The sequence below is a fragment of the Oncorhynchus mykiss genome, chromosome 5, assembly GCF_013265735.2.
Source record: "Oncorhynchus mykiss isolate Arlee chromosome 5, USDA_OmykA_1.1, whole genome shotgun sequence".
Taxonomy (NCBI): Eukaryota; Metazoa; Chordata; class Actinopteri; order Salmoniformes; family Salmonidae; genus Oncorhynchus; species Oncorhynchus mykiss.
The window spans coordinates 8,085,344-8,099,600 of record NC_048569.1 but is presented as its reverse complement, the minus strand read 5'-3'; the positions used below and the strand labels follow the sequence as shown (position 1 = coordinate 8,099,600).

General features: G+C 46.7%; 1 protein-coding gene across 1 annotated transcript in view; it reads left to right on the top strand.

Moving 5' to 3' along the window:
• The window catches only part of LOC110524943 (fibrillin-2), a 322,130-nt gene that overhangs the window by 104,918 nt on the left and 202,955 nt on the right, over window positions 1-14,257 (top strand). The window contains exons 17-19 of the mRNA XM_036976697.1: window positions 2,867-2,920; window positions 3,031-3,156; window positions 8,759-8,884. Of these exons, the coding sequence (XP_036832592.1) occupies window positions 2,867-2,920; window positions 3,031-3,156; window positions 8,759-8,884 (306 nt within the window). The remainder of the gene's footprint in view (window positions 1-2,866; window positions 2,921-3,030; window positions 3,157-8,758; window positions 8,885-14,257) is intronic.

The following is a 14,257-nucleotide window of genomic DNA, read 5'->3' as shown; positions in this document are numbered from 1 at the left end:
TGACTTTGAGAAGACCAATTGGCTAATAGAGTGACTTTGGGAGGACCAATTGGCTAATAGAGTGACTTTGAGAGGACCAATTGGCTAATAGAGTGACCTTGAGAGGACCAATTGGCTAATAGAGTGACTTTGAGAGGACCAATGCAGCTAATATAGTGACTTTGAGAAGACTAGTGCAGCTAATATAGTGACTTTGAGAAGACCAATTGGCTAATAGAGTGACTTTGAGAGGACCAATTGGCTAATGGAGTGACTTTGAGAGGACCAATTGGCTAATAGAGTGACTTTAAGAGGACCAATTGGCTAATAGAGGGACTTTGAGAGGACCAATGCAGCTAATATAGTGACTTTGAGAAGACTAATGCAGCTAATATAGTGACTTTGAGAGGACCAATTGGCTAATATAGGGACTTTGAGAATACCAGTGCAGCTAATATAGTGACTTTGAGAAGACTAATGCAGCTAATATAGTGACTTTGAGAGGACCAATTGGCTAATAGAGGGACTTTGAGAGGACCAATGCAGCTAATATAGTGACTTTGAGAAGACTAATGCAGCTAATATAGTGACTTTGAGAAGACCAATTGGCTAATAGAGTGACTTTGAGAGGACCAATTGGCTAATAGAGTGACTTTGAGAGGACCAATTGGCTAATAGAGTGACTTTGAGAAGACCAATTGGCTAATAGAGTGACTTTGGGAGGACCAATTGGCTAATAGAGTGACTTTGAGAAGACCAATTGGCTAATAGAGTGACTTTGGGAGGACCAATTGGCTAATAGAGTGACTTTGAGAGGACCAATTGGCTAATAGAGTGACCTTGAGAGGACCAATTGGCTAATAGAGTGACTTTGAGAGGACCAATGCAGCTAATATAGTGACTTTGAGAAGACTAGTGCAGCTAATATAGTGACTTTGAGAGGACCAATTAGCTAATAGAGTGACTTTGAGAGGACCAATTGGCTAATAGAGTGACTTTGAGAGGACCAATTGGCTAATAGAGTGACTTTGAGAAGACCAATTGGCTAATAGAGTGACTTTGGGAGGACCAATTGGCTAATAGAGTGACTTTGAGAGGACCAATTGGCTAATAGAGTGACCTAGAGAGGAACCAATTGGCTAATAGAGTGACTTTGAGAGGACCAATGCAGCTAATATAGTGACTTTGAGAAGACTAGTGCAGCTAATATAGTGACTTTGAGAAGACCAATTAGCTAATATGGTGACTTTGAGAGGACCAATTGGCTAATAGAGTGACTTTGAGAGGACCAATTGGCTAATAGAGTGACTTTGAGAGGACCAATTGGCTAATAGAGGGACTTTGAGAGGACCAATGCAGCTAATATAGTGACTTTGAGAAGACTAATGCAGCTAATATAGTGACTTTGAGAGGACCAATTGGCTAATAGAGTGACTTTGAGAAGACCAATTGGCTAATAGAGTGACTTTGGGAGGACCAATTGGCTAATAGAGTGACTTTGAGAGGACCAATTGGCTAATAGAGTGACCTTGAGAGGACCAATTGGCTAATAGAGTGACTTTGAGAGGACCAATGCAGCTAATATAGTGACTTTGAGAAGACTAGTGCAGCTAATATAGTGACTTTGAGAAGACCAATTGGCTAATAGAGTGACTTTGAGAGGACCAATTGGCTAATGGAGTGACTTTGAGAGGACCAATTGGCTAATAGAGTGACTTTAAGAGGACCAATTGGCTAATAGAGGGACTTTGAGAGGACCAATGCAGCTAATATAGTGACTTTGAGAAGACTAATGCAGCTAATATAGTGACTTTGAGAGGACCAATTGGCTAATATAGGGACTTTGAGAATACCAGTGCAGCTAATATAGTGACTTTGAGAAGACTAATGCAGCTAATATAGTGACTTTGAGAGGACCAATTGGCTAATAGAGGGACTTTGAGAGGACCAATGCAGCTAATATAGTGACTTTGAGAAGACTAATGCAGCTAATATAGTGACTTTGAGAAGACCAATTGGCTAATAGAGTGACTTTGAGAGGACCAATTGGCTAATAGAGTGACTTTGAGAGGACCAATTGGCTAATAGAGTGACTTTGAGAAGACCAATTGGCTAATAGAGTGACTTTGGGAGGACCAATTGGCTAATAGAGTGACTTTGAGAAGACCAATTGGCTAATAGAGTGACTTTGGGAAGACCAATTGGCTAATAGAGTGACTTTGAGAGGACCAATTGGCTAATAGAGTGACCTTGAGAGGACCAATTGGCTAATAGAGTGACTTTGAGAGGACCAATGCAGCTAATATAGTGACTTTGAGAAGACTAGTGCAGCTAATATAGTGACTTTGAGAGGACCAATTAGCTAATAGAGTGACTTTGAGAGGACCAATTGGCTAATAGAGTGACTTTGAGAGGACCAATTGGCTAATAGAGGGACTTTGAGAGGACCAATGCAGCTAATATAGTGACTTTGAGAGGACCAATTGGCTAATAGAGGGACTTTGAGAATACCAGTGCAGCTAATATAGTGACTTTGAGAGGACCAATTGGCTAATAGAGTGACTTTGAGAATACCAGTGCAGCTAATATAGTGACTTTGAGAAGACCAATCCCGTGTGGGTGATATATTATTGTTGTGCTTCCAACATCAAATATAGCTCACATTACATACAGTATGTACAGAATGTTGCGTTCTCACACACAAAGATGCTTGGTAATGGAGGTTGTTTTGTTGCAACCGCAGTCATTGACTTTGAATTTATTCCTGTATTTAAAGCAGTAACCCCAACCCTTCATCTCAGTCTTCTAGAACTTTAACTTCTAGAACTTTAACTTCTAGAACTTTAACTTCTAGAACTTTAACCACCATTTCTGTTTGGTCTTACAGCTGAGTTCCAGGCTCTGTGTGGAAGTGGAATCGGCTTCTCTGTGGATGGAACAGGTAATGTGCCCTGCGCATACTACGAAACTTTTGGGGTTTTCATCAGTGTATTGCGTGACATTAAAATGACCCCTCTCTATTGTGTCCCTCTGTCTCTTTCCCTTGGCCAGACATCAATGAGTGTGCACTGAACCCAGAGATCTGTCCCAATGGAGTGTGTGAGAACCTAAGAGGCAGTTTCCGCTGCTTCTGTAACACTGGCTACGAGTCTGACAACACGGGCAAGACCTGTGTGGGTGAGTGGAGAAAGGCTGTTTCTGACACTACAAAATTACACTATCTTTCTTGTAACTTGACCTTCAGTGAGACAAAATGTCATGACCTGTGATGTAGTGATAACAACAAATTGCTAAACGTTCACGGTGAGCAAATTAATGTTCAATACACTTTCAATTAAATTTAAAAAACACTGTATTTACCCTCCACTACATCACTGGTCACAAATCTGGTTTATGCCAAATATGATGACACATAATTCAGTATTAAAGATGGCCTCCATAGCCAGAAGAGCACACCGGCCAACTAGGCATGTGTCTATGTGAGGCTCAGTTCAAATAGCTTCCTCCTTTACCCAACTGACATCCAGCTTGTTGTCCAGGCTGAGGCTGAGAGGCAGTGGAGGTGTAGTGGTGTCTCTCTTTCAGTTGGTAGGTTACGTCTCAATTGGGCAGCAGCTGTGATGAGGAAGAGAAGGAGAGCTAACCTGGGAGTCTGTCTAGAGATTTTTGATGAGGAAGAGGAGGAGAGCTAACCTGGGAGTCTGTCTAGAGATTTGTGGTGAGGAAGAGAAGGAGAGCTAACCTGGGAGTCTGTCTAGAGATTTGTGGTGAGGAAGAGAAGGAGAGCTAACCTGGGAGTCTGTCTAGAGATTTGTGGTGAGGAAGAGAAGGAGAGCTAACCTGGGAGTCTGTCTAGAGATTTGTGGTGAGGAAGAGAAGGAGAGCTAACCTGGGAGTCTGTCTAGAGATTTGTGGTGAGGAAGAGAAGGAGAGCTAACCTGGGAGTCTGTCTAGAGATTTTTGATGAGGAAGAGGAGGAGAGCTAACCTGGGAGTCTGTCTAGAGATTTGTGATGAGGAAGAGGAGGAGAGCTAACCTGGGAGCCGGTCTAGAGATTTGTGATGAGGAAGAGGAGGAGAGCTAACCTGGGAGTCTGTCTAGAGATTTGTGATGAGGAAGAGGAGGAGAGCTAACCTGGGAGTCTGTCTAGAGATTTGTGATGAGGAAGAGGAGGAGAGCTAACCTGGGAGCCGGTCTAGAGATTTGTGATGAGGAAGAGGAGGAGAGCTAACCTGGGAGTCTGTCTAGAGATTTGTGATGAGGAAGAGGAGGAGAGCTAACCTGGGAGTCTGTCTAGAGATTTGTGATGAGGAAGAGGAGGAGAGCTAACCTGGGAGTCTGTCTAGAGATTTGTGATGAGGAAGAGGAGGAGAGCTAACCTGGGAGCCTGTCTAGAGATTTGTGATGAGGAAGAGGAGGAGAGCTAACCTGGGAGCCTGTCTAGAGATGTGTGATGAGGAAGAGGAGGAGAGCTAACCTGGGAGTCTGTCTAGAGATTTGTGGTGAGGAAGAGAAGGAGAGCTAACCTGGGAGTCTGTCTAGAGATTTGTGGTGAGGAAGAGAAGGAGAGCTAACCTGGGAGTCTGTCTAGAGATTTGTGGTGAGGAAGAGAAGGAGAGCTAACCTGGGAGTCTGTCTAGAGATTTGTGGTGAGGAAGAGGAGGAGAGCTAACCTGGGAGCCTGTCTAGAGATTTGTGATGAGGAAGAGGAGGAGAGCTAACCTGGGAGCCTGTCTAGAGATTTGTGATGAGGAAGAGGAGGAGAGCTAACCTGGGAGCCTGTCTAGAGATTTGTGATGAGGAAGAGGAGGAGAGCTAACCTGGGAGCCTGTCTAGAGATTTGTGATGAGGAAGAGGAGGAGAGCTAACCTGGGAGTCTGTCTAGAGATTTGTGGTGAGGAAGAGGAGGAGAGCTAACCTGGGAGCCGGTCTAGAGATTTGTGATGAGGAAGAGGAGGAGAGCTAACCTGGGAGTCTGTCTAGAGATTTGTGATGAGGAAGAGGAGGAGAGCTAACCTGGGAGCCTGTCTAGAGATTTGTGATGAGGAAGAGGAGGAGAGCTAACCTGGGAGCCTGTCTAGAGATTTGTGATGAGGAAGAGGAGGAGAGCTAACCTGGGAGCCTGTCTAGAGATTTGTGATGAGGAAGAGGAGGAGAGCTAACCTGGGAGCCTGTCTAGAGATTTGTGGTGAGGAAGAGAAGGAGAGCTAACCTGGGAGTCTGTCTAGAGATTTGTGATGAGGAAGAGGAGGAGAGCTAACCTGGGAGCCGGTCTAGAGATTTGTGATGAGGAAGAGGAGGAGAGCTAACCTGGGAGCCGGTCTAGAGATTTGTGGTGAGGAAGAGAAGGAGAGCTAACCTGGGAGCCTGTCTAGAGATTTGTGGTGAGGAAGAGAAGGAGAGCTAACCTGGGAGCCTGTCTAGAGATTTGTGATGAGGAAGAGGAGGAGAGCTAACCTGGGAGCCGGTCTAGAGATTTGTGGTGAGGAAGAGAAGGAGAGCTAACCTGGGAGTCTGTCTAGAGATTTGTGATGAGGAAGAGGAGGAGAGCTAACCTGGGAGTCTGTCTAGAGATTTGTGATGAGGAAGAGGAGGAGAGCTAACCTGGGAGCCTGTCTAGAGATTTGTGATGAGGAAGAGGAGGAGAGCTAACCTGGGAGCCGGTCTAGAGATTTGTGATGAGGAAGAGGAGGAGAGCTAACCTGGGAGTCTGTCTAGAGATTTGTTTCACTGACCAAACCATCCGTTTCAGAGTAGGCAGGCCCATTGAACTATTTTTTGCCTAACCTTATGGGAAGCTATTAGCACCCATGTCATGCATTATCAAATGCATTATGCGTAGCAGGGCCCTGTGTTTTTTTAATCATGTCACATGACCCAGATTTTAACCTTTATTTAAAGCTTTTTCAGTGAACTGTCCGCTCTTTTTATGGTAGATGGTCCAGCACCATCCTCCAGCACCATCCTCCAGCACCATCCTCCAGCACCATCCTCCAGCACCATCCTCAGACAATTGCTTTAATCTTTGGTCTAATTCTCATTTCTGGATAATGCTTAAAATACAGAATAAAATCTTGCTGTGTCACACGATTGCACAAAACATTGAGTGCTTTAATGACCTGTGAAGAGGGTATTCATAGGAAGTGTTACCCAACACAAAGTGAGTAGTCAGAAAAATATACTATTACATTTACTGTTCCTTTTGGATGCTTGACTATTCTTAGCATTACTGACAATACGTGCAAAGTTCTCACATTGCCTTTCGGTGGTTGGAGCGCTATGACTTGCTAGTCTTCCTAGTTACCACACTCACCACTAACAGTAATAGTAGAGCCCATTCAAACAGACTTATTCTCATGTCCTATGCTGATGCAACTTGATTGTACGCCAAGGATTCAAATGAAGCATACAGAAACACACCGAAACCGCATTTGATCGTTTTCCTGGCAGTAATGATAGAAACACAGGTGCTACAACTCCCACGCCGCCTAGGAAAATGTGATCCCGGTTTCCCTTTGACTACTGTCTATACTACTATAGTCAAAACATAGAGTTAATTATAGACCGACTCAGTCTGCTTACTAAGTGGCTCCCTCTTCCCTTCACAGTGCACTACTTTTGACCAGGGCCCATAGGGAATAGGGTGCCATTTGGGACACAGCCTTAACATGGTGGAACCAGAATCCCCACTATTAATCGTACAGAATATCCTCTGTTCGTTCCCCCCAATTCAGTTGCGCTACATTTCAGCTCTTGAGACAAATCGCCTTTCTCTATTGAAATGACATCATGGTGTGTAGCTGCCAGGGGAAAGACAGACATGAAGAGAGAACACGGCCAAAAGACCTGTAAAGACCAATGGACGGAGGTAGGGAGACAGGGAAAGAGGAAAGGAGAGAGGGAAGAAGGCAGAAAGGACCAGATTTGGGTTTTGGAACGGGCTTTTCAGCCACTGTAAACTCAGTCACTGTAAACTCAGTCACTGTAAACTCACAGCCACTGTAAACTCAGCCACTGTAAACTCAGTCACTGTAAACTCAGTCACTGTTAACTCACAGCCACTGTAAACTCAGCCACTGTAAACTCAGTCACTGTAAACTCAGTCACTGTAAACTCACAGCCACTGTAAACTCAGCCATTGTAAACTCAGTCACTGTAAACTCAGTCACTGTAAACTCAGTCACTGTAAACTCACAGCCACTGTAAACTCAGTCATTGTAAACTCAGTCACTGTAAACTCAGTCACTGTAAACTCACAGCCACTGTAAACTCACAGCCACTGTAAACTCAGTCATTGTAAACTCAGTCACTGTAAACTCAGTCACTGCAAACTCAGTCACTGTAAACTCACAGCCACTGTAAACTCAGTCACTGTACACTCACAGCCACTGTAAACTCATAGCCACTGTAAACTCAGTCACTGTAAACTCATAGCCACTGTAAACTCAGTCACTGTAAACTCAGTCACTGCAAACTCACAGCCACTGTAAAGTCACAGTCACTATAAACTCACAGCCACTGTAAAGTCACAGTCACTATAAACTCACAGCCACTGTAAACTCTGGAGTTGGGACCCTCCCAAACGGGGGAGTACACTAAAAGAAATACACAAACGAAAGCAATTTGGTTTTCTAAAATTGCACTTGAAAGCACACAAGTTCTTAAAAATGAAATTCTCCCAATGGAAGCAGAAATAATCATGCAGTGTAGGTAGCACGTGTGACTTATTCACATTGTAACTTTTAACAGCACTGAAAAAGTGCCTGATAGAAACTTGCCTGATAGAAACGCTGCAATAAACATACCAGTATTCAACATAACCATTTTACCTTTCATTTGGCAAGGTAAGACGTTGAATCGCAGGTTCCCCCCTAATAATTATACAGTATATATTCCATCTCCTCTTGGCCGCAAAGACAAAATGACATATCACCACCATTTTTGTCAAAAATCCTAATGGGGACGCATGAATTCTGGGAGCGTTTCCCTGGGCGTGTGCGTCCCAAATGGGACTCTATTCCTGGGCCCTGGTCAAAAGTAGTGCTCTACTATATAAGGGATAGGGTTCCGTTTGGAACGCGGCTCCCCTGTGATTCCTGGTAGTCGTTTCAGCTCGGTAGCCGGTAACCCCTTTGTTCCTCCCACCATAGGCATGGTGAAAGAGTTCGACAGGATATTATTTCCAAAGGGCAATTATAGTCAGCTTTATAAGCTCTTCAACTTCCCTTTCTGTCTGACTCTGGGGTTGACTGGGACCCCTGGCAGTCAACGGGCCCTTTGGGAACGGAAAATGTACAGCCAAATAGGGGCTGGTGAAGACTACATTACCGAGGGGGAACAAATTCAATCGGGTTATCTTCACGACCTGACACCAGAGGAAATACTGGTGTCTATGGTTGTCGTTTAGAGTTTGTATATTGAGTTGAGGATGGTGGACTGTCAGTCATGGCCGTAGTCTCTAGAGTAGGATTTTCAAGTCCTGGAAAGTCCTGGAAAGTGTAGGCTTCTATTCTATTCCATTAATTTCCTAGACACTGACCAGTGGTCTCAATGGTCTCAGACACTGACCAATGGTCTCATAGACACCGACCAATGGTCTCACAGACACTGACCAGTGGTCTCAGACACCGACCAATAGTCTCAGACACTGACCAATGGTCTCATAGACACCGACCAATGGTCTCATAGACACTGACCAATGGTCTCAGACACTGACAAATGGACAAATGGTCCTGAGTTGACTGTGAGGCGTCCTCTCTGTTTGCCTGTTGTCTTCCAGACATTGACGAGTGCATGGTGAACCGGCTCCTCTGCGACAACGGACTGTGTCGGAACATTCCAGGCAGCTACAGCTGCACCTGCCCCAAGGGCTACCTCTTCAGGCCGGACTCTGAGACATGCGAAGGTAAGAGAGAGAGAGAGAGAGAGAGAGAGAGAGAGAGAGAGGTGATGACTATTTTCATTGTTGTTGTTATGTATTTCTGCTTTGGCAATATTCATGTGAATATCATGCCAAAAAAGCATTTGAAAGAGAAAGAGAGAGAGAGAGAGAGAGAGAACAAGAAAGATAAATGGTGGTGAGAGAGAGAGGGAGCAGAACTTCAATTTTAAGTGGACACCTGGTAGGAAAAACACACAAGGGGTGTAATGGGAGGTCGGAGGAAATCAGAAATGCCTGGCAAGCCAGAGTAGCCAGAGCAACCTGAGTAGCCAGAGCAACCTGAGTAGCCAGAGAAACCTGAGTAGCCAGAGCAACCTGAGTAGCCAGAGCAACCTGAGTAGCCAGAGAAACCTGAGTAGCCAGAGAAACCTGAGTAGCCATAGTAGCCAGAGAAACCTGAGTAGCCTGAGCAACCTGAGTAGCCAGAGAAACATGAGTAGCCAGAGAAACCTGAGTAGCCATAGTAGCCAGAGCAACCTGAGTAGCCTGAGTAGCCAGAGAAACCTGAGTAGCCAGAGAAACCTGAGTAGCCAGAGAAACCATAGTAGCCAGAGAAACCATAGTAACCAGAGAAACCTGAGTAGCCAGAGAAACCTGAGTAGCCAGAGAAACCATAGTAGCCAGAGAAACCATAGTAACCAGAGAAACCTGAGTAGCCAGAGAAACCTGAGTAGCCAGAGAATCCTGAGAATCCTGAGTAGCCAGAGCAACCATAGTAGCCAGAGCAACCTGAGTAGCCAGAGAACCTGAGTAGCCATAGTAGCCAGAGCAACCTGAGTAGCCAGAGCAACCATAGTAGCCAGAGAAACCTGAGTAGCCAGAGAAACCTGAGTAGCCAGAGAAACCTGAGAAACCTGAGTAGCCAGAGAAACCTGAGTAGCCATAGTAACCAGAGCAACCATAGTAACCAGAGCAACCTGAGAAACCTGAGTAGCCATAGTAGCCAGAGCAACCAGAATAGCCAGAGCAACCATAGTAGCCAGAGAAACCTGAGTAGCCATAGTAGCCAGAGAACCTGAGTAGCCAGAAAAACCTGAGTAGCCAGAGAAACCTGAGTAGCCAGAGAAAACCTCAGTAGCCAGAGACCTGAGTCACCAGAGCAACCTGAGTAGCCAGAGAAACCTGAGTAGTCATAGTAACCAGAGCAACCATAGTAGCCAGAGAACCTGAGTAGCCATAGTAGCCAGAGCAACCATAGTAACCAGAGCAACCTGAGTAGCCATAGTAGCCAGAGCAACCATAGTAGCCAGAGCATCCTGAGTAGCCAGAGCAACCATAGTAGCCAGAGAACCTGAGTAGCCAGAGCAACCTGAGTAGCCAGAGCAACCATAGTAACCAGAGAAACCTGAGTAACCATAGTAACCAGAGAAACCTGAGTAACAATAGTAGCTATGAGGATGTCTGCTAAAGTTGATCTGATTGAATTGACCCTTGGTTATTATTTCCCCCATCTTGTATGTTAAATGTGTGTTTGCTATACTGGAGTTTTTACATGTTTCCTTTTTAAAGTTATAAAAGCCGATAGATGAAGTCAGAAGTCAGGATGAAGTCAGGACAATAGCAGTGACTGTTTCTTCCTTTTCTTTTTTTACATGGGTGAAACAGACAAAGGCCCCTCCAGTACAGGATAGGCATTTCAATCATTCTGAGTTCATATCTGAACCAGATGTCTTTTTAAAGTCTTATATCCCTCAGATATATTCTGTGAGTTATTCCGCCATATGTACACGCGTGCAGATATGACCGCCCTTCCCCCATACCTGAACTATGCCTGGGACATATGGAAGAAATCGGGCGGTTTTGATTGTGCGTAGACACTGATGTGGAGTATGTCCTTTTATTTTCACGGGAATTTTACTCGGTCTATACATTTTCATCCATCTTATGATATACAGAAATGGTAACACCTGGGTCATGTTTTGCAACAGAAAATGAAAGTTTCTACTGGATAGTGTTTCCTCCTCAGATAGTACCTCCCATTTCAGGCGGGGGAGAATAAACGTCCCCTCTCATTGGTTTAAGGGCCTTTTATTCTTTGTTGTGCCAAATGACTACATCCCTGGTTTAAAATGAAGGACTACGTCCCTGGTTCGAAATGAAGGACTACATCCCTGGTTTAAAATTACCCTTGTCCCCCTGTAACCATGCTCCTTAGCCACCTTCCAACTGCTGTCCCCCTGTAACCATGCTCCTAAACCACCTTCCAACCCTTGCCTCCCCTGTAACCATGCTGCTCCTAAGCCACCTTCCAACCCCTGCCCCCCCTGTAACCATGCTCCTAAACCACCTTCCAACCCCTGCCCCCCCCTGTAACCATGCTCCTAAACCACCTTCACCCCTGTCCCCCCTGTAACCATGCTCCTGAACCACCTTCACCCCTGCCCCCCCTGTAACCATGCTCCTGAACCACCTTCCAACCCTTGCCTCCCCTGTAACCATGCTCCTAAACCACCTTCACCCCTGTCCCCCCTGTAACCATGCTCCTAAACCACCTTCACCCTTGTCCCCCTGTAACCATGCTCCTTAGCCACCTTCCAACTGCTGTCCCCCTGTAACCATGCTCCTAAACCACCTTCCAACCCTTGCCTCCCCTGTAACCATGCTACTAAGCCACCTTCCAACCCCTGCCCCCCCTGTAACCATGCTCCTAAACCACCTTCCAACCCCTGCCCCCCCTGTAACCATGCTCCTGAACCACCTTCCAACCCCTGCCCCCCCTGTAACCATGCTCCTAAACCACCTTCACCCCCTTTCCCCCTGTAACCATGCTCCTAAACCACCTTCACCCCCTTTCCCCCTGTAACCATGCTCCTAAACCACCTTCCAACCCCTGCCCCCCCCTGTAACCATGCTCCTAAGCCACCTTCACCCCCTTTCCCCCTGTAACCATGCTCCTAAACGACCTTCCAACCCCTGTCCCCCCTGTAACCATGCTCCTAAACCACCTTCCAACCCCTGCCCCCCCTGTAACCATGCTCCTGAACCACCTTCCAACCCCTGCCCCCCCTGTAACCATGCTCCTAAACCACCTTCAACCCATTTCCCCCCTGTAACCATGCTCCTGAACCACCTTCACCCCCTTTCCCCCTGTAACCATGCTCCTAAACCACCTTCACCCCCTTTCCCCCTGTAACCATGCTCCTAAACCACCTTCACCCCCTTTCCCCCTGTAACCATGCTCCTGAACCACCTTCCAACCCCTGCCCCCCCTGTAACCATGCTCCTGAACCACCTTCCAACCCCTGTAACCATGCTCCTGAACCACCTTCCAACCCCTGCCCCCCCTGTAACCATGCTCCTAAACCACCTTCACCCCCTTTCCCCCTGTAACCATGCTCCTAAACCACCTTCACCCCCTTTCCCCCTGTAACCATGCTCCTAAACCACCTTCACCCCCTTTCCCCTTGTAACCATGCTCCTAAACCACCTTCCAGCCCCTGTCCTCTGTTACCATGCTCCTAAACCACCACCTGCCCGTTTTTAGGGGGAAAAAATGTGTTATACTTTTTCTCCCCAATTTCGTGGTATCCAATTGGTAGTTGCAGTCTTGTCCCATCGCTGCAACTCCAGTACAGACTCGGGAGAGGCGAAGATTGAGAGCCATGCGTCCTCCAAAACACAACCCAACCAAGCCGCACTGCTTCTTGACACAATGCCCACTTAACCCTGAAGCCAGCCGCACCAATGTGTCAGAGGAAACACCGTACACCTGGCAACCGTGTCAGCGTGCACTGTGCCCGGCCCGCCACAGGAGTTGCTAGTGCGCGATGGGACAAGAACATCCCTGCCGGCCAAACCCTCCCCTAACCCGGGCGACGCTGGGCCAATTATGCGCCGCCCCATGGGTCTCCCGGTCGCGGCCGGCTGTGACAGAGCCTGGACTCGAACCAGGATCTCTAGTGGCACAGACCACTGCGCCACTCGGGAGGCCAGGCGTTTGCACTTTTGCGATTATTCTAGTGGTTCCATTGCGCCAGGCAAGCTCAAAACATTTTATATTTGCATTTGACATTTGAGTAATTTAGCAGACGCTCTTATCCAGAGTGACTTACAGTTGGTGCATTCATCTTAAGATAGCTAGGTTGGACAACCACATATCACAGTCATAGTAAGTGGGGGGGGGGGGGGGGGGGGGGTCAAGTATGAGTGTAAGTTCATGAAAGGGTGAGTGGTGAACTGTGGGATTAGTTAAGATACTCTTTGAAGAGGTAGGGTTTCAGATGTTTTTCAGAAGATGGGCAGGGACTCTGCTGTCCTAGCTTCAGGGGGAAACTGGTGCCAGGACAGAGAAGAGCTTTGACTGAGCTGACTGCGGGAGAGCCAAGAGACCAGAGTTGGCAGAACGGACTACTATGAGATCTGCCAGGCACGCAGAGATGCGTGTCGCCACATGGATGTCAGAAGAGAGGAAGGAGAAAAGCAGTTATCTGCAAAGCAATGATAGGAGAGACCATGTGATGATATGACTGAGCCGAGTGACTTGGTGTATAGAGAAAGGGGAAGAGGACCTAGAACCGAGCCCTGGGGGACACCAGTAGTGAGAGCACGTGGTGCAGACACAGATCCTCTCCAAGTTACCTGATAGGAGCGGTCTGCCAGGTAGGATGCAATCCAAGAGTGTGCAGATCCTTAGACGCTCACCCCTGGAGGGTGAAGAGGAGGATCTGATGGTTCACGGTGTCAAAGGCAATGGATAGATCTAGGAGGATGAGAAAGGAGGACAGAGAGTCAGCTTTGGCAGTGTGGAGAGCCTCTGTGACACAGAGGTTGAGCAGTCTCGGTTGAGTGACCCGTCTTGAAGCATGACTGGTTATGGCCAAGAACATTGTTCTGAGCGATACCGAGCAATAGCAAGCAATCAAGCCCAGATAAACTATTTGAAATGATTTCAAATAGTATTTGAACCCAGGTCTGTCCATAATAACCCCAAGGGGCTAAGGCTATGGTTTGTGACTAAGCCCTTCTCAGCCTCGCAAATGTCACCCTATTCCCTATATAGTGCACTACTTTTGACCAGGGCCCATATAAGGAATAGGGGGCCATTTGGGAGGCACACCTTACGTTGCCAATAAAACCAATACAACCCTCCATGGAGTGCACTGCCAGCAGAGGGGAAATGACTTAATGGGCTCTAATTGAGTGTGAAAGAGGGATCACCACAGGGGCCTCTGGGGTCTCTCAGGTGGGGTCAGTTCTAGAACAAGGGATTATTACCCATGAACAACAATGAAAAATATCCCAAAATATAGCTGTGAGCAGCAATGAACGGGGTTCACAGGATGGTAGAAAGGACACGAAGATCAGCATAACAAGGCAAGCACTCTATCATGAAGGAAG